At 41.8% G+C, this 27,425-nt stretch overlaps 2 protein-coding genes across 2 annotated transcripts in view; one reads left to right on the top strand and one right to left on the bottom strand.

Moving 5' to 3' along the window:
• Window positions 1-219: 219 nt before the first annotated feature.
• On the top strand, window positions 220-14,473 carry fam98c (family with sequence similarity 98 member C). The gene is made up of 8 exons (XM_003226919.4): window positions 220-361; window positions 3,281-3,417; window positions 5,203-5,337; window positions 6,720-6,904; window positions 8,251-8,328; window positions 12,273-12,389; window positions 12,482-12,649; window positions 13,656-14,473. Exons 1-8 carry the CDS (start codon window positions 294-296, stop codon window positions 13,803-13,805), a joined length of 1,038 nt encoding a protein of 345 aa, XP_003226967.2. The 5' UTR covers window positions 220-293; the 3' UTR covers window positions 13,806-14,473.
• Window positions 14,474-14,805: 332 nt separating this feature from the next.
• rasgrp4 (RAS guanyl releasing protein 4) overlaps window positions 14,806-27,425 on the bottom strand; it is a 38,323-nt gene continuing 25,703 nt past the window's right edge. Inside the window, exons 10-17 of the mRNA XM_008119940.3 lie at window positions 25,409-25,489; window positions 25,200-25,304; window positions 20,699-20,808; window positions 20,216-20,360; window positions 20,019-20,055; window positions 18,608-18,748; window positions 17,340-17,560; window positions 14,806-15,642 (exon numbers count right to left, since the gene is read on the bottom strand). Of these exons, the coding sequence (XP_008118147.2) occupies window positions 15,478-15,642; window positions 17,340-17,560; window positions 18,608-18,748; window positions 20,019-20,055; window positions 20,216-20,360; window positions 20,699-20,808; window positions 25,200-25,304; window positions 25,409-25,489 (1,005 nt within the window). The 3' untranslated portion in view covers window positions 14,806-15,477. The remainder of the gene's footprint in view (window positions 15,643-17,339; window positions 17,561-18,607; window positions 18,749-20,018; window positions 20,056-20,215; window positions 20,361-20,698; window positions 20,809-25,199; window positions 25,305-25,408; window positions 25,490-27,425) is intronic.

Here is a 27,425-nt window from a genome sequence, read left to right as displayed (position 1 = left end):
GTGCGCCTTGATTGGCTAAAAACTACATTGTAATACAAGAGGATGCTCCTCATTGGTCGAAAAAAGGTGACAGCTAGTTCCTTGTTGCTATGAGAGCCTCGAGCCAACCCGAGGCTCCATGAGGTGAAGAACCTTTTACAGCGCGCATGCGTGAGTGAGGAGCAGCAACTCGACTAGGGAAGCCTCTCATTGGGTGAAGGCAGGACCAATCAAAAAGGCCGTCTCGCCTTGAGGGCGGGGGGAGTCAAGGGGAATGGGAAAAGGAGTTGCCGGAGTGGTTCACTTTCTGGCGCATGCGCATTTGGAACCAGGAAGTGAGTTTGGGTTGTACAGGGACCATGGAGGGGAGTGGAGGAGAAAGGTAAGGAAAGGGGAATATGATGCAATTATTGGGGGGAATTTGGGGCTCCCCGGCCTTACACCGGAAGGGGATGCTTGGAAACTAATATATAGGGTTGTCAGGTGTCTCTTACTAAAATAATTCCCAAAGTCTAGATTTATTTGGACATCAACTCCCAGAAGACTCAGCTGCCTTGGCCAAGGATCAGGGATTCTGGGAAGTGAAGTCCAGAACCAGAGTTTGGAGAACACTGTCTTATTTTAATATATGTATTTGTAAAAATACGTCTTAATATGTGTATTTTATATAATACTAGCTTGGGGACCCGGCGGTGCCCGGGTCTTTTGAGAAACCTATGTGGCAAGTTTGGTCCAGATCCGAAGTCGGCTGGGTTCAGTGCTGTCTGTATAAGGGTGAACTATAACTCCCAGAGGGAAAGGATAATCACCCCGAAACCCTGTCTGTATGCTCAGTTGGGCATGATGAGGCAGTGTGCCAAGTTTGGTCCAGATCCGTAGTCGGCTGGGTTCAGTGCTGTCTGTATAAGGGTGAACTACAACTCCCAGAGGCAAAGGATAATCACCCCGAAACCCTGCGTGGATGCACAGTTGGGTATGATGAGGCAGTGTGCCAAGTTTGGTCCAGATCCGAAGTGGGCTGGGTTCAGTGCTGTCTGTTTAAGCGTGAACTACAACTCTCAGAGGAAGAAGTCAGTGAAGCTACTTGGTGCATCCTCCCCCAATCCACCCCCTGACAGAAAGGGGATCATGGGGGTTCTGTGGGCCAAATTTGGTCCAGTTCCATCACTGCTGGGCGTCGCAGTGGCCTGTGGGAGTGGTAGCGATTGAAAGTACTACAAATCCCATCACCAATGAGCCATGGTCCCGTCAACGGCACCAGGCCGTAAAGTGCATCATGGGGGTTAAGCGTGCCAAGTTTGGTCCATGTCAGTGATTCCTGGTGGTCACAGTGGCCTGTGAAAGTGGCAGCCAATCAGAAAGGTGCCATATACAAATTATTATATATAGAATATATAGATAGATTTACAATAATTATGTGTTTTACCAATGTTGTAACCCGCCTCAGGCCACAAGGAGAGGCGAGTAAGAAATAAAATTACTACTACTACTACTACTATTATTATGAGGACCATTCCAAGATGCCACAAATCCCATATTATGTGATGTGTGGGGTCATCATAAAGACAGAAACATGTGTATATATGATATTTGTAAATATAGGTGTTCACTGGAGAAAAGGAAAAGAGTATTTTTCTCTCAGCCTTGGTGTTAATGGCTAATTTTCAAAGCCAACCTGCTGGATTTCACCTTCTAATAATAATAATAAATAATAAACTTTATTTCTACCCCACCACCTTCTCCGAAAAGGGATTCAGGGCAGCTTACAGAGCACTCATAATGTAACAATACACACAATGTACATTTAAATAAATATTAAAATAGAAATTAAAAGTACAGTACATTTAAAACAATTAAAACATTTAAAAACAATATAATTCAGAGTTTAACACACAATCCACTCTTCTGAAGTGTGGAAGGGCTTCCTCATTTCATTTTTCACTTCTGAAACCCTGTTTTTTTAATTTCACTTCAGAAGGATATTCTTGTCCCCATCAACACTGAATATTTCTTTCCTTCATTTGAAAGCAATCTTCTCAGCTTTACAGTATATCTAAACTGGCTTTAAACTACACTGTGGATGTTACAGTTCCTATCTACCCCCTTAAAAAAAGCCTGCTGCCATTTGCCAAATTTCTACATTGGAAGGTATGGCATAAGATAAACATTCACTCAATTTCAATAAACATATTTTTTAAAATACAATGTAATAATAATGATGTAATGCAATGTAATAATAATTATAATTCACTATTATAATTGTATATTTATATTACATGCAATATTACTAATAATATTGTAATATAGTCGTATAATATAATATATTGAATGTATATATACTTGTAAACCGCCCTGAGTCCCCTTCAGGGTGAGAAGGGCGGGATATAAATGTTGCAAATAAATAAATAATAAATAATCCAGGCCGTTCCAATGGTCACTGCACATTCTTCCAAGTCTATCTATCACACCAGTTCTCACAAAGCCATGTATTCACTATCTCAGCTCTCCAGGCAGTCATGCCGGCCACATGACCTTGAAGGTGTCTACGGACAACGCCTGCTCTTCATCTTAGAAATAGACATGAGCACCAACCCCCAGAGTCGGACACAACTAGACTTAATGTCGGGAAAAACCTTTACCTATCTTCTTGAAGGGACTCAGGGCGGCTTCCAACAATATGGCAATCATTCAATACCAAAAGAAAACCATACAGGCAGTTTACTTCTGGACAAGGCACATTAAACAACATATACAACCTAACTGTAACTTAATACACAAAATGATGACAAATAAAATAAAAACTAATAAAATAAAAATAAAATAAATAAAATAAAAACATCATAAAATACAGAAACCCTGATAAAACACACTAAAAAATATAAAACCGTATACATTGGAGCTCCATCAGGTGAGGTTCAGGAATTCAATGCCAGGAGTACTAAAATGGACCTAATCAACTATAAAAGGACTGGGCGAGGGGTAGTGCAAACAGCGTATCACAGGGCGGGGAAGAGGATGAAGTGCAGAACAGAGTACTATCTGGTGACCTAGGGACTGGGCCTTGAAAGCTTGCTGGAACATCCAGGTTTTCAGTTCCTTGCAAAAGGAGGACAGTAGGGGAGCTTGCCTGATATCCCTGGGGAGGGAGTTCCAAAATCAGGGGGCCACCACCGAGAAGGCCCTCTCCTCCATGCCCACCAACCATGCTTGTGAAGGTGGTGGAAGCGAGAGGAAGGCCTCCCCAGCAGATCTTAGAGCTGTATTGATGTTTCATCAAAGGGTGTGTGTTCTTTGCTCCCAGGTGCCTCTCCATGGAAGCCTTTGCCCAAGTGGCAGAAGGCGGTGTCTCTAGCCCACAGTTCACGGCACTCTGCTCTTGGCTGGTCTCCGAGCTCCGCCTCTTTTGCCCTCTGGAAGAGGATGTGAATCCAACTGAAGGTAGGAAGCTAGATCTCAAAGAGGGAAATGGATAGAATGAAAGATTTCCTTGGGTGGAAATGGTCCTCCTCGAGAAATCATTTGACATTTTTCCAAGGCGATGCTGGGTAGGTGCACACACTTTGCAAATAGCATGCCCCAAAGCTTGTAAATATTTATATAGATGTTTCCCCTACAAAGACATTAATATATAAATTTTCTCCTCATATGTTTGCTGGTCTTAGCAAATCCTATATACATATAGACATGTAGAGATTTCCATGTACCTGTATATCTGTATGTGTATACATTATTTTATATATGAATTTTACCCTCACATGTTTGCAAGTATCTGCAAGTCCTATATAGATATAATCATCTATATATAGAAAGATGTCTAGATAGATATATAGATTTTAATGCATTTGTCTATTATTTTATTTTGTGTATTGTTGGAATGTTTTAAGTTATGTTAAATATGTTGTTGAGCCGCCCCGAGTCCTTTCGGGGAGATGGGGCGGGATATAAAAATAAAGTTTATTTATTTATTATATAGAGGTTGCAAATATTACAGGGGGGAAATGCACACACACACATAGAGAGATGTCTAGATAGATATAAACATTGATAAATAGGGCTTGCAAATATTGCAGGAGGAAAATGCACATAGAGAGAAGATTTGCCAAGGTTTCAGGGGGAAATAGAAATGTGAAATTAGTATATATAATTATAGATCTATATCTAGCTTTGCATTGTTTATATGGGCATTGAATGTTTGTCTGTTACTATTTTGGAAGCCAGCCTGAGTCCCCATGAGGCGATAGAGTGGGATACAAAGGAAGCTGTTGTTGATTATAATGATGATGATGGTTATAAAGTTATTGTTGATACCACATTGTTTTTGTTGACTTACTTTTCCACTTGTAGAGTTAGTTTACTGGGTTTTTTTTTAAAAAAAGGTAAATATTCAAAATATTTAACCCATTGATGCCTCAATTAATGTAATTTTATTGGTATCTATTTTTATTTTGAAATTTACCAGTAGCTGCTGCATTTCCCACCCTCAGCTTATACTCGAGTCAATAAGTCTTCCCATTTTTTGTGGTAAAATTAGGTGCCTCGGCTTATATTCGGGTCAGCTTATACTCGAGTATATACGGTACTTTCCCGTCATAGATATTGGTTCTTTGTTGTCGCACTTTTGGAAAAATAGTTAACTGGATATTCTGGTATTTTAAAAATTAATTTAAAAAAGAATCCTAGAGTTGGAAGCCCTCCTGACAGATGACCATCCAGGCTCTGTTTCAGACTCCACCAGACTTCAAGTCAACATATTCCACGGTTGAACAGCTCTAACCAGGAGGAAATTCTTCTTAATGTTTAAGTGGAATCTCTTTTCCTGCCATTTGTACCCATTGCGGCCTAGTCTCCAGGGCAGCAGAAAACAAGTTTGTGTCTTTCTTTCGCTCTCATGTCCCCATCTCTCAGCCTTCCTTTCTCCAAGCTAAACATCCCCAACTCCCTAAGCTGATCCTCATAGGGATTTTTAGCTTCCATTTATTTTGGGCTTCCTTCTGGATATGTTCTATCTTATCAATATAGAATCATATAGCTGGAAGAGACCACATGAGCCATCTAGTCCAACCCCTGCCATGCAGGAAAAGCACAATCAAAGTACTCCTGACAGATGGCCAACCCAGCCTCTGCTTAAAAGCTTCCACCACAGCTCTTCTTACGGTCAGGAGGTTCTTCCTAATGTTCAGGTGAAATCTCTTTTGCTGTTTATGATTGGTTGGCTTTTTTCAGGCCCTGAGGATGCAGAGATGTTCCAAATTGAAGTGAGCGGTCTCCTGAATGAGCTCAATTGCCCTTATCCCTCACTGACCAAAGGCGATGTCACAGCCAGACTCAGCACTCCAGAGAATTGTCTCCAGCTGCTGTGTAAGTCCAGACCGGAAGCAATTAGAATTTTAAAAAACTCCCAACAATTGAATTAACAGTAGTAGAATTCCTGCTGCTGCTTTTTTCCTTTTTCGTCTTCTTAATATCATCATCCTTTAATATCCTGTCCGTTGCCCAAGACTGGGACTGAAGGCAATTTACAAAATTTAGAACAGGTACAGATCCTGTCTGATGTTGGAAGCTAAGCAGGGTCAACCTTTATTAGTACATCGATGAGAGACTGCCAACAAATACCTGCCAACAAATAAGGCTAAATTTAAGATGAAGCAACTGGCAAACCTACCTCTGAGTATTCCTTGTCTAGGTCCCCTTCTCCCCTGCCATATAAAATCCAGATTATCTGCTTTGAACTGGATTATATAGACTCATATAATCCAGTGTAAAGTAGATAATGTGGATTATCTTCTTTGATAATTTGGATTATATGCCAGCGTAGAAGGGACCTAGGAAAACTGAAATTCATAGGTTCACCATAAGTTGATAGACAGCTTTAAGGCATGCACACACACAGGCATTAAATATTGTTTTCATATATTTTTTAATTATCCATGCAGGGACTTTTTTTCCAGTCAAAATCTACCTGTCTTGCAGAAACCCTGCTTTAGGCAGTTTAATATTTTAATCTTAAGATTTTGTGTTCCTTAAGATCTGTAACTTGATTTTAGTATCTACTTTGACAGTAGAGTCTCGCTTATCCAACCTTCACTCATCCAATGTTCTGTATTATTCAACACAGTCTGCCTGCCTCTCTCCCAGATCCACAGCTGTTTCTCTAGGCAGGCAAGGATCATAGATTTTTTTAAATCTTCATAGGAGTGAACTTTTTATGGATTTAACTTCTTACAATGCTATTACTGTAAGTTCATTTATGCAATTCTATCTTTATTTGTAGTCAATTTTTTTAGTAGTCAATGTTTTTGTACTCAGTGTTTTCAATACATTGCGATGTTTTGGTACTAAATTTGTAATTACTACATAATGTTACCATGTATTGAACTGCTTTTTCTGTCGATTTGTTGTAAAACATGTTTTGTTGCTTCATTTGGCGTTTAATAGGATTTTCCTTAATCCTTATTATTCAACGTTTTCGCTTATCCAACGTTCTACCAATCCCTTTATGTTGGATAAGGGAGAGACTACTGTATTCTGTAAGCAGCCCCTGAAAAACAGATGTGGTTAAATAAAATGATATTGGCACGCTCTTCATCTTTGGATACTGACTTTTTAAAGCGATGTTTATCTTTCTCCACTAATCAGTTTGGAAACAGATGTGCACTGTGAAATATAAACAGAAGAAAGGGTATATAAAAGGTTAATTTTAGCTATCCTTTTCCCTGTCCCCCAATTCCACCCATTTCCAGATTTCTTGAGCTCTGAGCTCCTTGCAGCCCGGCTTCAGGCACGGAAAGCACCCCGCTCGCCTGAGCAAGACGACAGAGCCGGCGAAGCCATGCGTGAGCTCCACCACATCTGCAAGGCCCTGGGAATGGAGGAACCAGATCCCACTTGCTCTATCCATCAGCTCATGGCTGACATAGAATCCAAGGTTGGAACCTCTAAATATGAATGGCGAGCGGGGGATGAGTGTCATGCCACTTATTTATTTATTGGATTTCTACCCCGCTCTTCTCACCCCAAAGAGTTCTCCGAGCGGCTTACACCTTGGCCACTTCAGTGCCACATTGCAAATACACAGTGTATTATATAATACAATACAAATCAATGCACATTTAACATAAACTACAAGGCAAAAATCACAAAAGGCATAATAAGATTATATGCAATTATTGTATAGACTCATCGGTTAAATAGTATATTTCGCTAAGCTCAGTCATCAGTGAAAAACATGAGCCAGCGAGAAAATTAAGAGAAGTCTCCACAAAATAAATACATAAATAAAATAAAATCTGAAAACAAAACAAAAACAAAAGTCCCCACCAAAGCCAAAAGTTGAATGTCGGCAGAGAAGTCAGCTGCCCCAATCCCAGCCAAGCCCCAATTTTACTACTAAGTTGATGGTCAAAAGGGGCCTGGTTGGTAAAATTCCCCAGTACTGTCATCCTATAAGGTATCAGTGACTTGAAGTAACTTTGGACAAATGCTACCTAGCAGCGAGGTGATAGGTTTTCCACCGCTGTTCTAGAGCTTCCCGGCAATGTTATGGTATGCTTTTGCCAGAAGCTGACTATGGAGACATGCTGGAGGATCTAGCAATGGCCAGTGAGTTAAACTCTACTCATGCTGTAGGTCCGCCAGTGTGACTTAATGGCTTGCTCTCTCTGGACATTATATACTCAGTGGTTTTATTTATTTATTTATTTGCTACATTTATATGCCGCCCTTTTCACCCCGAAGGGGACTCAGAGCGGCTTACAAATTAAATTTACATACAATATTATATTAGCATAGTACAATACTGGCAATAAATTACTATATTGTACTGTATCAATGTATTGTAATATTATTAGTAATATTACATGTAAAATATAATATATAATTATTATTATTATATTGTATTATTAGTATTATATCGTATTACAATATAATATTATGAATATTATATGTATATACAATGTTATAATTGTGATATATTATTGTAAATTAATTCACTATTTGTGAAATTGGTTCACTATTTCATGCAGCTACATGTATCAATTTGAAGCCCTAGAACAGGCATGGGCAAACTTCAGCCCTCCACAATTGTGGGGGTTGAAGTCCAAAACACCTGAAGGGCCAAAGTTTGCCCATGCTTGGGATAGAAGGATAGGAGTGTGTTTTCCCCTTATCCTTCTCTGTATCTGGCTTTCCCTTGCTTTGGATCCACCTGAAAGTGCAAATGGCTTGTTTCTTTTTCTTTTCCCTGGACAGCTAAACTTGTGGTCTCCTCCTTAGATCTTGGAGGTACTTTCTACACTACCCGCTGAGAAGATGGCACCACTCCTGAAGGTCCCGCTTTCTACTGCAGAATGGGTAAGACACGCTCCTGCCAGTGCTGCTCTGTAGAGAAACTGCTAGGCATTATTTTCTTTTGTTTGGGATGGATTGTCTTTTCCCAATACCCCATAGATGGGTATGTTGTTGGAAATGACCACCTCCCAAGCCTCTCACTCTTTGTTTGTGTATATATATGTGTGTGTGTGTGTCTATATATATAAATCTGCAGGCCAGCAAAATATATACAATGTTGATAGAGGCTGATGGATGTATAATACGGGATTTGAAAAGTATGTGGGAAACGGAGCTGCAAATCACGGAACAAGAGATGAGAACTGTGGTAGAGACAATAGGGATGAAAAGGAATACCAGAGTACGAGAAATGAGGAGGAAAATATTGCACAAATGCTACCGTACACCCTGCCAATTAGCATACTACTATAAAAAGGGAAGTAGTCAGTGCTGGCATGGATGTCACCAGAAAGGGCGGTTTATGCACATGGTATGGGAATGTGAATATGTACAATATTTTTGGCAAACTATACAAAATGAGTCAAATCAAATACTAGGAAATGAGGGGGTCATAACAAAGGAAATAGTGGTATTAGGGAAAAGAGAGGAAATGGGAAATAAAAGGGAAATAAAAGAAGCAATAATTGAATGTGCACAAGCAGTAATAGTATTAGGGTGGAAAGATAAATCCAAATGGTCAGTTAGTAAATGGTACCAATATATGGTGGAGCGAATGGAATTTGAAATTATGAATGTGAAACTAAATGTTGTAAAAACTAATAAAAATAGAACAAGAGAAATGGAAGAAAGATGGACAAGGGTAAAGGACTATGTCATGAATCAATCTGGAGATCAAGCCATAAGAAATAAGATACAAATGTTATATAGTACAGTAGAGTCTCACTTATCCAACACTCGCTTATCCAACGTTCTGGATTATCCAATGCATTTTTGTAGTCAATGTTTTCAATATATCATGATATTTTGGTGCTAAATTCGTAAATACAGTAGTTACTACATAGCATTACTGTGTATTGAACTACCTTTTCTGTCAAATTTGTTGTATAACATGATGTTTTGGTGCTTAATTTGTAAGATCATAACCTAATTTAATGTTTAATAGGCTTTTCCTTAATCTCTCCTTATTTTCCAAGATATTCGCTTATCCAACGTTCTGCCAGCCCGTTTACGTTGGATAAGCGAGACTCTACTGTATATAGGATGGAAATGGATAAAGATAAAGATATAAAGATTGTCTCACAAAGAAATGAATATGTAAAAAGAAAACAATCCTCGTGTTGGTGGTGGGAATTGTAAAATTATATATATATATATATCTGTTCTGACCATTTCTACCTTAATAAAAACAATGAAACTACAAAACCCAGAACCACGAAACTTGGCAACACAACACATGGTCCTCCCCGCTGTGTTTAGACAACAAAACCAAAAGTCAATTCAAGATCCATGTCCCTCAAAATCCCAAAATTTCAAAAAAAAAATGTGCACATGCGCGGAGCAGGCCCCAGCCCCCACCCTTGCAAGATGCAGCGCGTGAAAAGCCCAACCGCCGTGGCAGGGGAGGACGACGTGGCAGAGAAAAACAAAGGGGGAATGCTTGCCCAACTGAAGCTTCAAAAAACTTGGGGACATACTTGGGAGGAGGGAGGGAGGGCAAACTACAACTCCCACAATCCCTAACCAGCCTGGCCCCCCTCCTCCTCCTCTTCTTCCTCCTCCTCTTCTTCCTTCCTTGGCAGAGGCATTGGGCCATTCGAGCTGGTTCATCGCGGCTTGAAGCGGAATCCTTTCATCCCCACTTGGAAGGCACCCAAAGGCCACCCACCCACCCACCCACCCAGCCTCTTTTCTGCCGGGAAGGAGGCCCACCCCAAACCCTCCAGGCAGAGGGCCAGCCAGCCTCTGCTTGAGAACCTCCGGCCCCTTCCACACTCCTTTATATCCCAGATATGGTAATGGAGACTCATCTCGTCCATTTGAGAGCAGATAATCTGGGATTATAAGGGAGCGTGGAAGGGGCTCCGCAGAAGGAAGGACCCCAGAGCGGTGGGGGGGAAAGAGATCCCGCTCGAGTCGGAAGGGAGCCCACAAGGTCATCCAGTCGCGCCCCCTTCCTCCTGCCATGAATGATTACACACACACACACACCAAACCCCTGTCCCTAGGGAATGAGAAAGGAAGGAAAGGAGGAAGAAAGAAAGAGGGAGAGGGAGAGAAGGAGTGGAGTGGAGGAAGGAAGGAAGGAAGGGAGACAGAGAGAGAGAGAGAAGAAGGGAAGGAAGAAAGAAAGAAAGAAAGAAAGAAAGAAAGAAAGAAAGAAAGAAAGAAAGAAAGAAAGAGGGAGGGACGGTGGGAGGGAAAGAAGAGAGGTATATAAATTAAAGAAGGAAAGAAAGGAAGGGATGAAGGAAGAAAAAAGATAAGAAGGAAAGAGGGAGGAGGAGCGAAGGACGACCCCTCCCCCTGCCCGCCTCCCGCTGCCTCCGCATCCTACCTGTCCAGGCCGGTGTTCTGCACCGGGCTCCTTGCCTGCCTGCCTGGCTCCTTCCTGCAACAGGCATGGGCAAACTTGGGCCCTTCAGGTGATTTGGACTACAACACCCACAATTCCAAACAGCGACAGGCCAAGGAGGAAAAGGAAGGGGCGGGAAGCTCTAAGGAATTGTGGGAGTCAAAGTCCAAGACACCTGGAGGGCCCACAACAGGAAATCCAGACGGGAAACAAACAGAGCCGCCTAACACCTCCCAACGAAAGATTCCCCCAGGGAGGAATCAGCCAAACTTTTAGGCTGTAAGGCCATTACACGCTAATCAAGGAGGCCAATTTATTATGCCACAGCAATAATAAATTGGAAAAGCAACATACACATAGAATACAGGTTAGTGTGTGTGTGTGTATACACACACACACACATACACACATACATACATACACACACACACACACACACACACACTAACCTGTATTCTATGTGTATGTTGCTTTTCCAATTTGACTGTACCTCCTTGGTGTGGGAGAGGTAATAGACATGCGATTATACTGAGCATGTTCAGCTCAGGACTCCATTTTGTATTCAGTTTCGCATCAGACCTCAGTGGAGGTGGATGCATGTTGCTGTTTGGTCTTCAATGAAAGCAGATGTATGTGTCCAGACCTCAGTGGAGGTGGATGCATGTTGCTATTTGGACTTCATTGGAATAAGTTCACATTAGACCTCAGTGGAGGTGGGTGCATACATGTTGCTGTTTGGATTTCAATATAGAAGTATGCTTATGGACTTCAGTGAGTACAAGTATACTTAAAGACTATGGACTATTGATTAAGAGTGATACCCTGTATACTCAACACAGAGAAACTACATCCTATCTGTAACTAAACTTCAGTAAGAAATGTGCCTGTATGGTGATGTTTATGAGTTAACAAGATATGTTATTTTTCAAAGAAGACTTTGTTTTTTAATCCCTAATTGCATACTTTAAACTAAAAGGTTTTTAAAGGAAGTGTTTTGGGCAATTAAACTGCAATTACAATTACAACTGCAATTTCAACTTTAAAGGAACAACCATCCTCTGCTAGCCAAATATATTTTTGTAGTGGCATGTCTTTGTCCTTGGCAGTTCAAAGACATGGTTCTTCAGTTTAACAGCTGGGTTACCTGTGTGCCATTACATGAATGCTTGTAAATATCACTTGTTCAAAGGGTTGACTTCTAACAAGATCATGCTTTTCTTGACCAGTGGTTTTCAAAAGGTGGTCTCCACATGTTCATGGAGATTCACATTTGCCAAACGGATATGACATATTTTTTCCTTTTCAACAAAGTTATCATTGCCATTTATTTCCAAAAAGATACATGCCCAGACACTGAGTACAGATATTTTCCAATATATGTTTGTGATTGATTCACTTTGTTCTTCTTGTCCTCCCATCTCAAATAAATCTCTAGGAGACATTGTCAAACATCCACAAAGCCCTGCAAGCGGAGTACCAGAAACGGAAGCGGATGATGGCCACTCGCCTTGATGTCACTGTTGCATCTTTCCATTGGTCTGAGAGGGCCGAGGTAAGCAGGGAAAGCCAAACCCTGGCAAAATCCCCAAAGTTCCCTTGTTAGCATTGCCCTTTCTTCCTTTCTTCCTTTTGTCCCTACTATAGAAGCATAGAGCAGCCATGACGGCCGTCTTTGAGCCCTTGAGGCAGTCTCTACTGGGCAGTTCCCAGATCACCCTTGCCCAATTGCTCGCGGCTAGGGAGGACTTTTCGCGTATCATCAAGACCAGCAGTGGAGCCTCACGAGACAAGACCAGTTGTGCAATAAACAAGGTACTGTATTGACTCGAATCCAATGCACCATCGAATCTATTGCACACCTCAATTTTCAAAATCCTGAAACCAAAAAAAGTATTTACTGCTAAATGTAATGTGCAGCAGTAGGCAGGAAGTGCACATCTGAGACCTCACAACAGGGGTCCCCAAACTTTTTAAACAGGGGGCCAGTTCACAATCCTTCGGACCGTTGGAGGGCCGAACTATAGTTGGCCACCGAGCAATAATAATATTAAATATTATTATTATTATTATTATTATTAATAATAATAATAATAATAATAATAATAATAAAGAGGGTTGGAAGAGACCCTTTGGGCCATTGAGTCCAATCCCCCTGTGCCTTTGTGCACCGAAAGCACAAGCAAAGCACCCCTGACAGATGGCCACCCAGAATCAATGTTAATAATAATAATAATAATAATAATAATAACAACAAAGAGGGTTGGAAGAGACCCCTTGGTCCATTTAGTCCAACCCCCTTCTGCCTTTGTGCACCAAAAGCACTAGCAAAGCATCCCTGACAGATGGCCACCCAGCTTCAATGTTAATAATAATGGTTGTAAGAGAAGAAGAGACCCCTTGGGTCATTTAGCCCAACCCCCTTCTGCCCTTGTGTTGTGGGGGCCGGAGAAATGGCTTTGATGGGCCGCATCCGGCCCCCGGGCCTTAGTTTGGGGACCCCTGCCTCACAACCTCCGAGGATGCCTGCCAAAGATGTGAGCGAAACGTCAGGAGATAATGCTTTTGGAACATGACCATACAGCCCATAAAACTCAAAATTGCAATTCCCGTTTGCTTTAACTGTGGCATGGACAAACTTTGGCCCTCCAGGTGTTTTGGACTTTAACTCCCACAATTCCTAAAAGCCCCAGGCTCCTTCCTTTTCCCCCTCAGCCCCATAAAGGAAGGGGCCCGAGGCTGTTTTTCCATGCCTGTTTTAACTCCTCCTTTGTCCTGCGGTGGTCAGCTCCTGAACTCTCACTGTCTTTCCTTCCGGCAGGTGCTGATGGTTGGTGATGTGCCGGACCGGGGAGGGCGCCCAGGTGAGATCGAGCCCCCGATGCCCATTTGGGAAAAGAGGCGAGAGGGAGGAGGAGGAGGAGGAGGTCACCAGCGTTGGGGCAAACGGAGCAAGAAGAAGAAAAAATGACAAGAAAACACTAGTCTTTTCCAGCATGGTTTGGAGGCTTCGATAACTTAACTCTACAAAGGGGAGCAGCCGATTCTGGGTTCTCCTCGTTTCTCCTGGTTCTCTATTTGGTTATATAGGCTTCACCGAGGTGATTCTATGTTGCCTCTCCTCACAGTGGAGGTAAAGTAAAGGTAAAGGTTTCCCCTGATGTTGAATTCACTTTAAAATCAGTTTGACATTGTTGTAGGCTCGCAACTAAGAGGACAGTTCTGTGGCTTTGATGGGCATAAATCTCCCCTTATTTTAGCTTGCCCTTCAGCTGTTGGACCCAGGCGTTAGTCTTACCAGCCAAATAGTTTGATACTATATGGATTGTTTTTGTTAAATTGCTTTCAAAACAAGGGAAGCTCCTAAACATTTGTTAAGTATTTGACTTTTTGTTTTAAAATAATAATAATTTGCAGTCAAAGGGACAGAAAGCCATTGGATGGAGTACAGTTATTCCTGTTCAGGGTAAAATGAATACTACACCTATTTAAGGATGTAGGAAGTTGGCTTACAGGGTGGTGTAATCAAATGTTTTGGACTTTTGCTTAATGAGATTCAATGTTGGTAGACTTTTCTTTTTCAAGTTGGTGGAGGCAGTATTTAATAAAAGAATTCAGACTGTTTTATGTTTCATAGGACACTGGCTGTAATGGTTTTTATGATTTATTGTGTGTAACTTGGGAATATCTATGCTTCTCCCTACTGTCACGCACACATATACACATAATAAAAGTGAAAATATGTGAACTCAATGCATAAAATCGGAAAGGATTATATGAAGAGAAGTATTGGATTAACATCAGGGAGCCCATTCTGTTGTATTGCTTCCCAGCAGTAAAAAGGTTAATCCATCCCCCAAACTGTCCACGTGCAAACACAGTCAGGGAAGTGATGCCAAAGTGGGAATAGTTGAAAATAATAATTATGATAATAATAATAATAATAATAATAATAATAATAATAATAATAATGACAATATAATACATCTTATTTATTACCTGCCTCTCCTGATGGATCGAGGTGGGGTACAAACAAATTCAAAAACAAATGAACATAGAAATACAATAAATTACTAAATTACAGAGATAAAACACACACACACAAACAAATTTTCCCACTGAAATGCTATTAATCTGTTCTGGAGCCCCCCAATCCCAGCCCCACCCCCAATTTTTGTTGCATGCTTTTAAATACGAAAATGTATTTTATAAATAACCCAGAAGGCATTTGATAGGCATTTGCTGCTTTTCACCTCTTCTGTTCAGCCTTCAGTGTTTATATCTTTCAGGGGCTGTCCTCTCTTTCCAAACATTAAAGTCATCAATCTTCAGCCATCTGGGATTTGTTTCTGTGGAAATCCACTTTACATACTCTTTCATTGATCCTTACAGTCCATTGGTAAGGACATGAGTTGAACAAGGGGCCTTAAGCAAGCTATATAGAAACACAGTCCACGTGGCTTGAGAAGGTGGGCTCAGCTGCATCGATCGAGAACAGCGTCTGCCTCCACGGTCCAGTAAGCTAAAAATGCCGCACCCAGGCTCTGCCAGTCAATAAATAGTCTGTTTTCTTCCTCCCTCAGAGTCTTTCACATTGCAAGCCAAGCTCCCTTCCCTCCTAGAGCTCTTATCTCTCCTCTTATTCAGTTCGGCTTGGGAGGACTGTAGTTGCAGGCTGCCCAGGCCTTCCAGCAGGCGAGGGAGGGAAGGCCGGTTGCGCTCTCTTTCAGCAGCCGGCTGTTCTCTGCTTCCAGCTGTGAGTTGCATTTTTGGAGCTGCTGGTTTGCCAGGATGAGTTTGTCCCTTTCCTGCAAGACAGCAACCCACAAGTGGCTTAGAGAATGGGAGTCTGGTTCCTCTCAAACACCAGCCTCTTCTTAGAAAAGGAATATTTTGCATCTAAGAGATCTGGTATCTATTTTATTTATTTGTGACATTTATATACCGCCCTTCTCACCCCAAAGGGGACTCAGGGCGGTTTACAAGTACAGTAGAGTCTCACTTATCCAAGCCTCGCTTATCCAAGCCTCTGGATAATCCAAGCCATTTTTGTAGTCAATATTTTCAATATATCATGATATTTTGGTGCTAAATTCGTAAATACAGTAATTACAACATAATATTACTGCATATTGAACTACTTTTTCTGTCAAATTTGTTGTATAACATGATGTTTTGGTGCTTAATTTGTAAAATCATAACCTAATTTGATGTTTAATAGGCTTTTCCTTAATCCCTCCTTATTATCCAAGATATTCACTTATCCAAGCTTCTGCTGGCCGGTTTAGCTTGGATAAGTGAGATTCTACTGTATATATACATACGATATATCATATTGTATCTCTATTCCTCTCACACTCTCCTAGCCTCCCCCCCCCCCCCAACGGATAGATTTGGGGACACGATTCAGAACAGGACAAAATGCAAAATGGGATGGGCAACTGCAGTGAAGTTGGGGACCACTTTCTTTCCAAAAAGTTAGGCACTGAAAGATTTTAAGGCAAAAACACATCCTCAAAGTAACTATGAGTATGAATTTCTAAATTTGTTGTTGGAGGAATTTCAGAAATGGGAGATGTCTTGAAGTGTAACACCATTCTTATTTATTTATACCTATCTTTTTCTAGACATGGAAATCAAAGCTAAACATATAAAGCTAAAATCATACTTGGTCATATTACAATGCCATTCATTTAAAAAAAAACTGTAGAACTAAACTTTTAGAAACAACAAAATGCAGCACTGAAACCATATTTAACGACTTCCTCCTAATTAACCATCAAATGGGTTGCTATGAGTTTTCCGGGCTGTATGGGCATATTCCAGAAGGATTCTCTCCTGATGTTTCACCCACATCTATGGCAGGCATCCTCAGGTTGTGGGGTCTGCTTGAAACTAGGCAAGTGGGGGTTTATATATCTGTGGAGAAAGAACTCCCACCCTGAACATTCCACACTTGGAGGCAAGTGTGAATTGTAACATTCACACTTGCCTCCAACAGACAATAGTTCTTTCTCCCACCCTGGACATTCCACAGATATCTAAACCCCACTTGCCTAGTTTCCAACAGACCTCACAACCGCTGAGGATGCCTGCCAAAGATGTGGGTGAAACTTTAGGAGAAAATGCTTCTGGAACATGACCGTACAGCCTGGAAAACTCACAGCAACCCAGTGATTCTGGCCACGAAAGCCTTCAACAACACATTAACCACCAAATGTTATTTGATGTAAAAGGTCTTTGCCTATCAAGCCTCACATGGAAGAACAGCTTGGGAGCAACCACTGTGTTCTCATCAGATGGGTAGTGGTAAACATTATTTAATGGGCAGATTTTTTCCCCCTAAAGATGGGATATATTCTGTAAAGGCTACTCCTGGATTCTTCCAAAAGCTGCATTTCCCCAGTAAACAGAACAACCCAAGATATCCTACCACTTCAGTTACTATAACTTCAGTTCTAATAAACCTATTTTTCACAGAAGCAAAGTGCATAAACATTCTCACCCTTTCCAACTCCTTCAACTTTTCCAGTAGCTGCCATTGACTCCTGTTATGGCCATCTGCTGCTGGGGGTGCCTCTTCTTGCCTCCCGACCCCAGGGCTGTTGCCTGTTTGGGTGCTGGCGTGCTTCATTTGGTGGCTTCCAGTGGCCCTCACTGGCATGGTGAGGGGACTCCTGCTCTGTTCCCGTCTTGGCGGGAAGAGAAAAGCCTCTTCCTCTGACCCTAAAGTGCGATAGTGGAGAGAAAATAGGGCATGATTTAAACCTTGAATTGGAGTAGTTCCTATTGCCTTTTGTGGGGGTAAATGCTCTGAGGCCACAGCAAATGGGAGGCTTTTTTTGGCTAGTTGGCTCCATTTCTGGGTTGCACTCTGGATCTCAGTGTGTGGTTGTCTGCTATAAGTAAGCACCCTTTCATTTTGTTCTAAGTCTGACTTTCCTTACCTGCTGTGCTACAGGGAAGCTGGAATATTATGGGGTGGAAGTTGTGGTATGTGGGCTGCTTTTGTGCTCCACTGGGGTCTAACCAAAGGTGAAAACAATTGCCGCTAGATAATTCTGGTTACGATGACTATTAGCACCTATGTGCTACTGCAAGATGTATTAATATCTAGATACTAAAGATATGGAAGGATCCCATAGGGGTACATTTGCAGCCTCTAGGTCAGGCATGGGCAAACTTGGGCCCTCCAGGTGTTTTGGATTTCAACTCCCACAATTCCTAACAGCCTACCGGTAGGCTGTTAGGAATTGTGGAAGTTGAAATCCAAAACACCTGGAGGGCCCAAGTTTGCCTATGGCTGCTCTAGATATTCCCTGGGCCCAGGAGGCATTTGTGGAAGTGTTGGACAGAGAGGCATGCCTGGAAATTTTCACTGTGCCTCACAACAAACTTGGTTTTTCAAAGTTCTTGTGGTGTATGTTTAAAATGCAGCCTTCTAGAAGTCAAACTGCAACTTACAGCCACCTTTCACAGTAGCTAGGGTTGATGGGAGTTGTAGTCCATTGTCTGAAGGATTTTACTTTGCTCTTTGGGCATTTTTTCTGTCCTATCTGAAAATGTTACCATTTCAGGGCCATTTTTTTCATCAGATAATGCAGGCTTCTCAGCCTGCTGTTTCATCAGATAATGCAGGCTTCTCAGATGTGTTGCAGCTATAATCCCAACCTTTTTAGCAGGGGGTTGGACTGGATGGCCCATGAGGTCTCTTCCAACTCTACTATTCTATGATTCTATGATTCTATGTAGATTTGCTTGTGAAATCATTACCAGAACAAGAGGGATGCGTCGAGGTAGCTGCTGGTGTGGCAGCCCGTGGCGTGCTGCCATTGGAGGTGCAGGAGTGGAGGCGTCGCTGGCATTCTACTTCCACCTGATCTTTGCACTGCTTGTGACAGATCATACCACAGTCTACAAGCAAAGAAAAGAAAAATCTGATTGTGCCAGAAGATAAGCAGGTTTGTGCCCTTGTCCACCCCCAAACTACATCAGAGACTGGATCTAAGCACAAAAGAGGATATTCTTCCCATTCAAAAGGATGCCACAAATGACTTACATATGGGTATAATTAGAGATTATAGGCTTTGCAATATGCTGATTTATTTGGAAGTGCAGTATTAGATTCCTGGGTTGCTGTGAGCTTTCCAGGCTGTATGGCAATGTTCCAGAAGCATTCTCTCCTGATGTTTCACCCACATCTATGGCAGGCATTCTTTGAGGTTGTGACGTCTCTTGGAAACTAGGCAAGTGGGGTTTATATATCTGTGGAATGTCCAAGGTGGGAGAAAGAATTCTTGTCTGTTTGAGGCAGGTGTGAATGTTGCATTTGGCCACCTTGATTAGCATTGAATGGGCCGGGCTGTGGCGCAGGATGTTGAGCAACCAGCGGCAACAAATCACTCTGACCAAGAGGTCATGAGTTCGAGGCCAGCTCGGAGCCCCGTGTTTATCTTGTCTTTGTTCTATGTTAAGGCATTGAATGTTTGCCTTATATGTGTAATGTGATCCACCCTGAGTCCCCTTCGGGGTGAGAAGGGCGGACATTAAATACTGTAAATAAATAAATAAATAAAATGGCCTTGCAGCTTCAAAGCCTATCTGCTTCCCGCCTGGGGGAATCCTTTGTTGGGATGTATTAGCTGTCCCTGATTGTTTTTGTCTGAAATTCCCCTGTCTTTTAAGTGTTGTTCTTTATTTACTGTCCTGATTTTAGATTTTTTAAATAGTGGTAGCCAAATGTTGTTCATTTTCATGGTTGCCTTCTTTCTGTTGAAATTATCCACATGCTTGTGGATTTCAATGGTTTCTCTGTGTATTCTGACATGGTGGTTTCCTCAGGCAGGAAGCAGCCAGGCTTTGAATCTGTGATGCCATTAAATGCTAATCAAGGTGATCAATTGCAACATTTACACTTGCCTCCAACAGACAAGAGTTCTTTCTCCCAACCTGGACATTCCACAGATAGATAAACCCCACTTGCTTAGTTTCTAACAGACCTCACAACCTCTGAGGATGCCTGCCATAGATGTGGGTGAAATGTCAGGAGAGAATGCTTCTGGAACATGGCCATACAGTCTGGAAAACTCACAGCAACCCAGTGATTCTGGCCATGAAAGCCTTCGAAAGCATATTAGATTCCTGTCTGCATAGTTCTTCAGTTTCCAGTAGAGGGTGTGCTTACCCCGACATCTGTATCCCTGCTTGGAGACTCCCCAAAGCTAGAAAAGAAATAGGAAAAGAAGGAACCCATGGATTAGTTTCAGTCATTCTTGCCATTGGTCACTTTCAGTGACTTCTGGACAATTACAAGAGCAAGGACATAATTAGCCATTGGAAAACAAGGGCATCTTGATGGGAGCGAAGAATTTGTAAACTTACAAAACCATTACAGCTGTCACAGAAAGTGAACTTCTTGAAGGTGGCTTCGTGGAAATCATGCAGGTAGCCAAGACCAAGTTTGGAGACAATGGCACAGGCCCGCATAAAGTACTCCGCCAACTCTTCCCGGCTCCAGGCTCCTTCACTGTGGAAAGAGAAAGAGAGAAAAAACAATGAGGCTTGACCCTGACTTGTTTAGATCTAGGCCCTTTTTGCAGGCAATGGAAAGTCCTCTGCTCTGGGCATCTTTCCCTCAATGTAGCCCATCTGCTTGCTGAATTTTTTACTCTGACCGAGTTCGCTGAGATTTGTCTAAGAAAGCCTCTGATTTCTTGGAGAGGATTCTGGAAAAGGCTTGATCATCGTAAACAAGATGACTAGTATAGAGAGGCCTCAATAAGCTTCAAGGTTCTGATTCCCCAAAAGTTATCATCACACCCTAAGTAAAGCTTTTAGGTGAGTTTCCAAAGGTTAATCTCTTACCGGTCTCTTTCAAGCCCATAGAAGGAGAAGGGGAAACTTGTAGAGATAGTTTCAAAATCCTCTTGAGAGATGTAACCCCGTTGTTCAGGATCATAATTCTTAAATACAGTCTGATGGGGGAAAGAAGGAAGAAAATGAGGGGGGAAAGGGGATCACGAATAATCAAAATATCTATAAGGCTTGCTCATACTATTCTGTTATCCCACTTTTTCAGCTGCTTAAAATGTCCTTGTTTCTTTTTCCTCCTTCCTTTTCCCCATTCTGTCCTCAGCTTACTTCAGAGATCAAAATGCAAAGGTGAACTCAGCAGTGGGAGAAAAAAAGTGAGGGATAGTCTTGCTCTTCCCAGTAAGCTCGGGCAAAAGCAAACTGTTACAACATCTCTTGGTTCTGGGTTTTTCCTCATTACTACCTTTGGCTATCCTAACCACTCTGATGTTGCTTGGACACAACTTGACTGGCACAACCTGAGGATAACAACCAGATACAGTGAGGATATCTGTCCTTGCGCTTTGCTACTCTGCTGCTCAATATTTTATTTATTTTATTTATTTACAGTATTTATATTCCGCCCTTCTCACCCCGAAGGGGACTCAGGGCGGATTACAATGAACACATAAACACATATATGGCAAACATTCAATGCCAATAGACAAACAACATTCAGTTTTAGAGGCATTTTTTTAACATCTTCCAGCTTCACGATTTCCGGCCACAGGGGGAGCTGTTGCTTCACCGTCCATTGGTGGCTGTTCTTCCTCATTCTTTTCCTCGTGAGCAATTTTATGGTGTTGTAGATTAGTTAAATTAGCCTCCCGCATAAAGCGTCCCTAAATTTCCCTAATTGACAGATTCAACTGTCTTTCGGGGCTGCTAGGTCAACAGCAAGCCGGGGCTATTTTTTTATTTTTATTTTTATGGTCGGAGGCTTAACCCGACCCGGGCTTCGAACTCATGACCTCTCGGTCAGTAGTGATTTATAGCAGCTGGTTACTAGCTAGCTGCGCCACAGCCCGGCCTCCAATACACATGCCCAGGGTGGAATACATCTCACCACTTTAAAATAGTGGATGTGGCTCTTAGTGAGACATGCTGCCTTATCACAGGATGTCTATACCCAACACCGCTGGAGAAATTATACTGTTATTATACCACCTGACATCCATCGGGAAGTAGCAGTCTGTAATGAAAGGACCAAGGCATTGGCATCTCTGGCCCATTCTCTGTTTGGATATCAGCCAGCATGCCAACACCTTAAATCAAGAAACAGCTTTCTAAGAGATACTTGCAGGGACACTTCAGCAAGTGAGAGTCAATACAATACAATTCTTTATTGATTAGTCACTTTTGACCATATCAAGACATGTAAAACATACAATACATACACACTTACACATACATACAATAAAACCATGTAAAAATACAAAACATCCCAACCTGCGGCCTAATAACCCGCTGCTAGACAAATACAGAGTAAAAAGGTTAAAATTAATAATTTCCTAAGGTAAGGTTTGAACGAGGATAGGGGTAAATAAAACAATGTCGAGCTGCTTGAATCTAGCCCGGGTAAAAAGTTTTCTAATATATAATGGAAGAGTCAAGAAGAGGTAGGTTTCCATGCCCACATTGCATTTAAATTTGGCCAGGTATGGAGTGGCTCTAGCTTGCGCTATGATCATAAGATCATTTTGTGCAGCAATGTCGAGGGCTCTTTGGTATAGAATTGAGCACACTTTAGCCCCGAAATTTATTAGCTTGTGTGGGGCAAAACCTATCTTACTGACCGTGTGACCGAATCTGCTTAGCCATGATGACCACTTTTTGTGGTTATCTTGTTCTAAAAGGCATATGGCTGGGAGTCTATGTGGTTGCATTTGTTTTATTTTGCACCACTACTTCAGGATTAAGTGAGATTCAAAAGTGGCAGGTTAAAACCCAGAACCTCAATCCATGGCTGGTACCAGATGAGAAACTCCTTCCTGGGCACACAGAAGACTGGGGACTTGGAAGGCGCTGAACAGATGAGCTCCACAAGATGCAGAGTTCATCTTAAGAAATTGGGCTACAAAGTAGAGGCCATGACATGTGAGTGTGGAAAAGAGCAAACCACAGATCACTGACTACAATGCAGCCTGAGCCCTGCCACATGCACAAAGGAGGACCTTCTCACAGCGACACCAGAGGCACTCCAAGTGGCCAGCTTCTGGCCAAAGGAAATCTAGTATAATGTCATGTTTTTAACTTTGTGTTTTTTTAAATACATTATAACTGTACCCTCAATTTGCTTCTGACACTGCAAATACATAAGCCACCCTTTTGTTGTTTTCATGTGTGAAACCTGTGAAGGGTATTTGGTATCTTTTTCCGCCTCTTCCCCCACGCAGCACGCAGGGCTCCTCTCGGCAGCAAATGTTATTTCTAGAAAAGGAAGTGGTTGAAGTGGTCGGATTTGAGCCTCTGCCTTCACAGAAGGTGTGTGTTCGTGGAAGGGGGAGGAGAAAGGCGGGAAAAGGCAGGGCTGAGGGGGCCCCATGCTCATTGCCGGGATCAAAAGAGCATAAAAAAGCTACAAAACCACACTACCCCCTTCAAATAGTAGGACTACCATGACACGGATTGGGCAAACAGTGTGGCTTGACACAACTCTTAGGTGGTAACCACAGGGCAGCAAAAAATAACACTTGTCACGGTCTCAAAGAATGTTGCATACTCTCTAAATTTTCACATATGAAGACACATGTAGCCATGCAACATCAGGGTGTGGTCAAGACACCAAAATATATTAATGAGGAAGAACACACAAGCAAGAAGATGATGCAGTAGTTTGCTTTTCTCTGAGCCTCCTGGGAAAAGCAAGGCTCCACCTACTTATTTCCATTCGATTGAGTTCATTGAGTGCAATCAACATTTGCCCTTTAAACTCATTTTGCCACAATGAAAGTAAGCTGAGGACAAAGGAAGTGATAGGAGAGAGAAAAAACGGTGCTCAGCTCCAGCCAAAAGGAGAGGGCTGCCTATAAACCTCCAGCTCATCAAAGAAGATCCCTAGAATATGTATGTCTTAGTTGGTTGGTCACTGCAACTTGTAAAGGCGCTCTGGGTGCTTCTGTGTGTTTGTTTACTTAACTTCCTCCTTTCAGTTGTAGCAACCTCTATTGTGGAAGGAATAATCTCATTTCGTCTTGATGTGACAACAGCTCTTCTAGATTTCTCTCTTACTCTCAAACAGGAAAATATATGTGTGTGTTTGAAAGACAAGCTGTGGTTGATGTTAATCATATAAAACTAAAGTTTCTGGTTTTGGCTCAGAAACTTCAGGACCTAGGACAATCCTGAAGAAGCATGCCTAAGGATAGCCAACGTTGAGAAACATAGAGTGGTGAAGTCCTACAAGATCTGGAGAACAACAGAATTTCCACCCTTGGCTTAGATATCCATCTAATGGCAATAAGTGCCATATTTACTCAAGTCTACTCTGCCATAGAATCTAATGCACATCTAAATTTTCAAAACCATGAAACCCAAAAAAAGGGATCCTCTCACCTCTGCAGGTGTCTCCAGTATACCATGCAGCTGTGGACAAGTGTACATAGGGACCACCAAACATAGCACCCAAACACGAATCAAGGAAATGAAAGGCACTACAGACTAACTCACAGGGGCGGTTCAACCGCCAGGCCAACTAGGCACTTGCCTGTGACGCCATGTTCTTGAAGGGCGCAGTTGAGGTGCTCCCGGGTGCACGTGCATGCATGCGTGCATGCATGTTGAGGTGCACACGGGAGCGCATCAACTGCACCTTTGAACATGGTGCCACTTTCCGACCAGCCTGGTCCTCCTGGGCGGCGTGCACTCACAGCAACCCAGTCTTGAGCTTTCTCTGCCTAAGAATGCTGGTAGCTCCCCAAGCTACAGATCCTAGGATTGCACAGCATTGAGCCGTGGCCATTATATTTGAGGTGACATCCCTCAAATAGGAACTCCTGACACTCCTGAAGCAACTCTCCCTTTAAGATTACCATATTATGCAAAACTAATGTGCATCCTAATTTTAGCAGGGTAATTTAGCAATCCCAAAAAGGTGAGCATTAGATTTGAGTAAATAAATAGGGTATTTTAAGACTGTTTTAACAACCTGTAACAGCCTCCGGTGGCTCAGTGTGTTAAAGCACTGAGCTGCTGAACTTGCAGACCGAAAAATCCCAGGTTCAAACCCAGGGAGCAGAGTGAGCACCCGCTGTTAGCTCCATCTTCTGCCAACCTAGCAGTTCGAAAACATGCAAATGTGAGTAGATCAATAGGTACCGCTCCGGTGGGAAGGTAACGGCGTTCCATGCAGTCATACCAGCCACATGACCTTGGAGGTGTCTACGGACCACGCCGGCTCTTTGGCTTAGAAATGGAGATGAGCACCAACCCAGAGTCGGACACGACTGGACTTAACGTCAGGGGAAACCTTTACCATTTTTAACAGCACATATCCTTTGCTTTTTATTTATACCTCAACCATTTCTTGGACATGCCTCTTGATGGTGACACGGTCAGGTTTGGGGGTGACTCTAGGCGCCCATTCCAACACCATAGGCTGTTTGAATTGTGCAGGTGGCTGTGAAGAATGAAGAAAAATCGACACATTTAAGGGATGCAAGTCCTTCAAGTAGACGTTTCACTATTCTGGTTTCCTAGTATTGACTTTACTAATCCTCTTACCAATGTCTTTCGGCAGCGGGGCTCACGGGCGTACGAGAGTGCATAGATCTCCTCATCTGTATAGTAGAGGTCTAGGGAGAGCTAAGAGATGAAGAAAGTTATATATAAAGAATCCTATTGAGGTCCTTCTTTATTTAAAGGATATGCAGTATTGCCTCTCAGAGCCATGAAGAAGATAAGTAAGATCCTCAAGTGTGAAGACCTCTCATTAAATACACAGGCAGAATCATCCAGGGCATGTACTATTTCTGATTTCTACCCTGTTTCCCTGAAAATAAGACATCCCCAGAAAATAAAACCTAGTAGAGGTTTGCTGAATTGCTGGATATAAGGCCTCCCCCGAAAGTAAGACATAGTAAAGTTTTTGTTTGGAAGCATGCAGGATCGGTAAATGTACATACCATAGATTGTTGTACATGGAAATAAAGGTACAGTAGAGTCTCACTTATCCAACACTCGCTTATCCAAAGTTCTGGATTATCCAATGCATTTTTGTAGTCAATGTTTTCAATATATCGTGATATTTTGGTGCAAAATTCATAAATACAGTAATTACTACATAGTATTACTGCGTATTGAACTACTTTTTCTGCCAAATTTGTTGTCTAACATGATGTTTTGGTGCTTCATTTGTAAAATCATAACCTAATTTGATGTTTAATAGGCTTTTCCTTAATGCGTCCTTATTATCCAACATATTCGCTTATCCAACATTCTGCCGGCCCGTTTATGTTGGATAAGTGAGACTCTACTGTAGTAACAAGAAATAATAATAATATAATAATAACTTTATTCTTGTATCCCACCTCCATCTCCCAGAAGGGACTCAGGGCAGCTTACACAGAGACAAGCCCAACAACAACATAAATTTACATACGAACAGAAATTTAAAACAGTAATTTAAAAACAGTATAGCAATAAAATATAATATAGAAATTCTTGAAAGGATTCACAGTTTGGTTATGCTGATTTGTGATGACAACTACTGTACATTAGGTAATAAATTTTCATTTTTTAAAAATTCAACCATAAATGTGAATTCTTCTTTGTGGAAAAATAAGACATCCCCAGAAAATAAGACCTAGCGCATCTTTGGGAGCAAAAATTAATATAAGACACTGTCTTATTTTTGGGGAAACAGGGTATGTATGACTGTGAAAGCTGGACAACCAAGCAAGCTGAAAGGAAGAAAATAAACTCATTTGAAATGTGGAACTAGAGGAGAGTTCTTCGGGCTACTAAAAAAGACACACGAATGGGACCTCACAGCAAATTAGGCCTAAATTCTTCCTATAGGCCAAGATGACAAAAGTGACCTTGGTCTCTATATTTTGGGTCTATCATGAGACAACATTACCACTGAAAAGGTTGACAATGCTTTCTAAATTGGAAGTAGGTTGGAAAATAGTTGAATCAGTGAACCAACCACAGCTGGGTTGCTGTGAATTTTCTGAGCTGTATGGGAATGTTCCGGAAGCATTCTGTCCTGACATTTCGCCCAGACCTATGGCAGGCATCCTCAGAGGTTGTGAGGTTTGTTGGAAATTAGGCAAGTGGGGTTTATATATCTGTGGAATAATGTCCAGGGTGGGAGAAAGAACTCTTGTCGGTTGGAGGCAAGTGTGAATGTTGCAATTGGCCACCTTGATTTGCATTCAAGGGCCTTATATAATAATAATAATAATAATAATAATAATAATAATAATAATAATAATAATAATAATAATAATACAATAGACATTGACAAAATCACGATCTGCCAACTGCAAAAGGCCACCCTACTGGGATCTGCACGCATCATCCGAAAATACATCACACAGTCCTAGACACTTGGGAAGTGTTCGAATTGTGATTTTGTGATACGAAATCCAGCATGTCTATCTTGTTTGCTGTGTCATAATAAAATAATAATAATACCTTATTTATAAAGAGCTCTATCTCCTCAAGGGACTCAGGGCAGTTACCAATACAATAGAACAGATACAAGTTAAAAACATACAGCAATTAGGACATAATA

Source organism: Anolis carolinensis, unplaced genomic scaffold (genome assembly GCF_035594765.1).
Source record: "Anolis carolinensis isolate JA03-04 unplaced genomic scaffold, rAnoCar3.1.pri scaffold_10, whole genome shotgun sequence".
NCBI lineage: Eukaryota > Metazoa > Chordata > Lepidosauria > Squamata > Dactyloidae > Anolis > Anolis carolinensis.
Note: the sequence above shows the minus strand (reverse complement) of the source record. Positions and strands in the feature narration are given on the sequence as shown.

Bases quoted from the DNA above. Each gene is read 5' to 3' on its own strand.
- fam98c (XM_003226919.4), top strand. From the start codon at position 294: ATGCGCATTTGGAACCAGGAAGTGAGTTTGGGTTGTACAGGGACCATG. The intron at 3,418-5,202 runs GTAGGAAGCTAG...GGCTTTTTTCAG, and splicing joins GGATGTGAATCCAACTGAAG to GCCCTGAGGATGCAGAGATG. The intron at 5,338-6,719 runs GTAAGTCCAGAC...ACCCATTTCCAG, and splicing joins GAATTGTCTCCAGCTGCTGT to ATTTCTTGAGCTCTGAGCTC.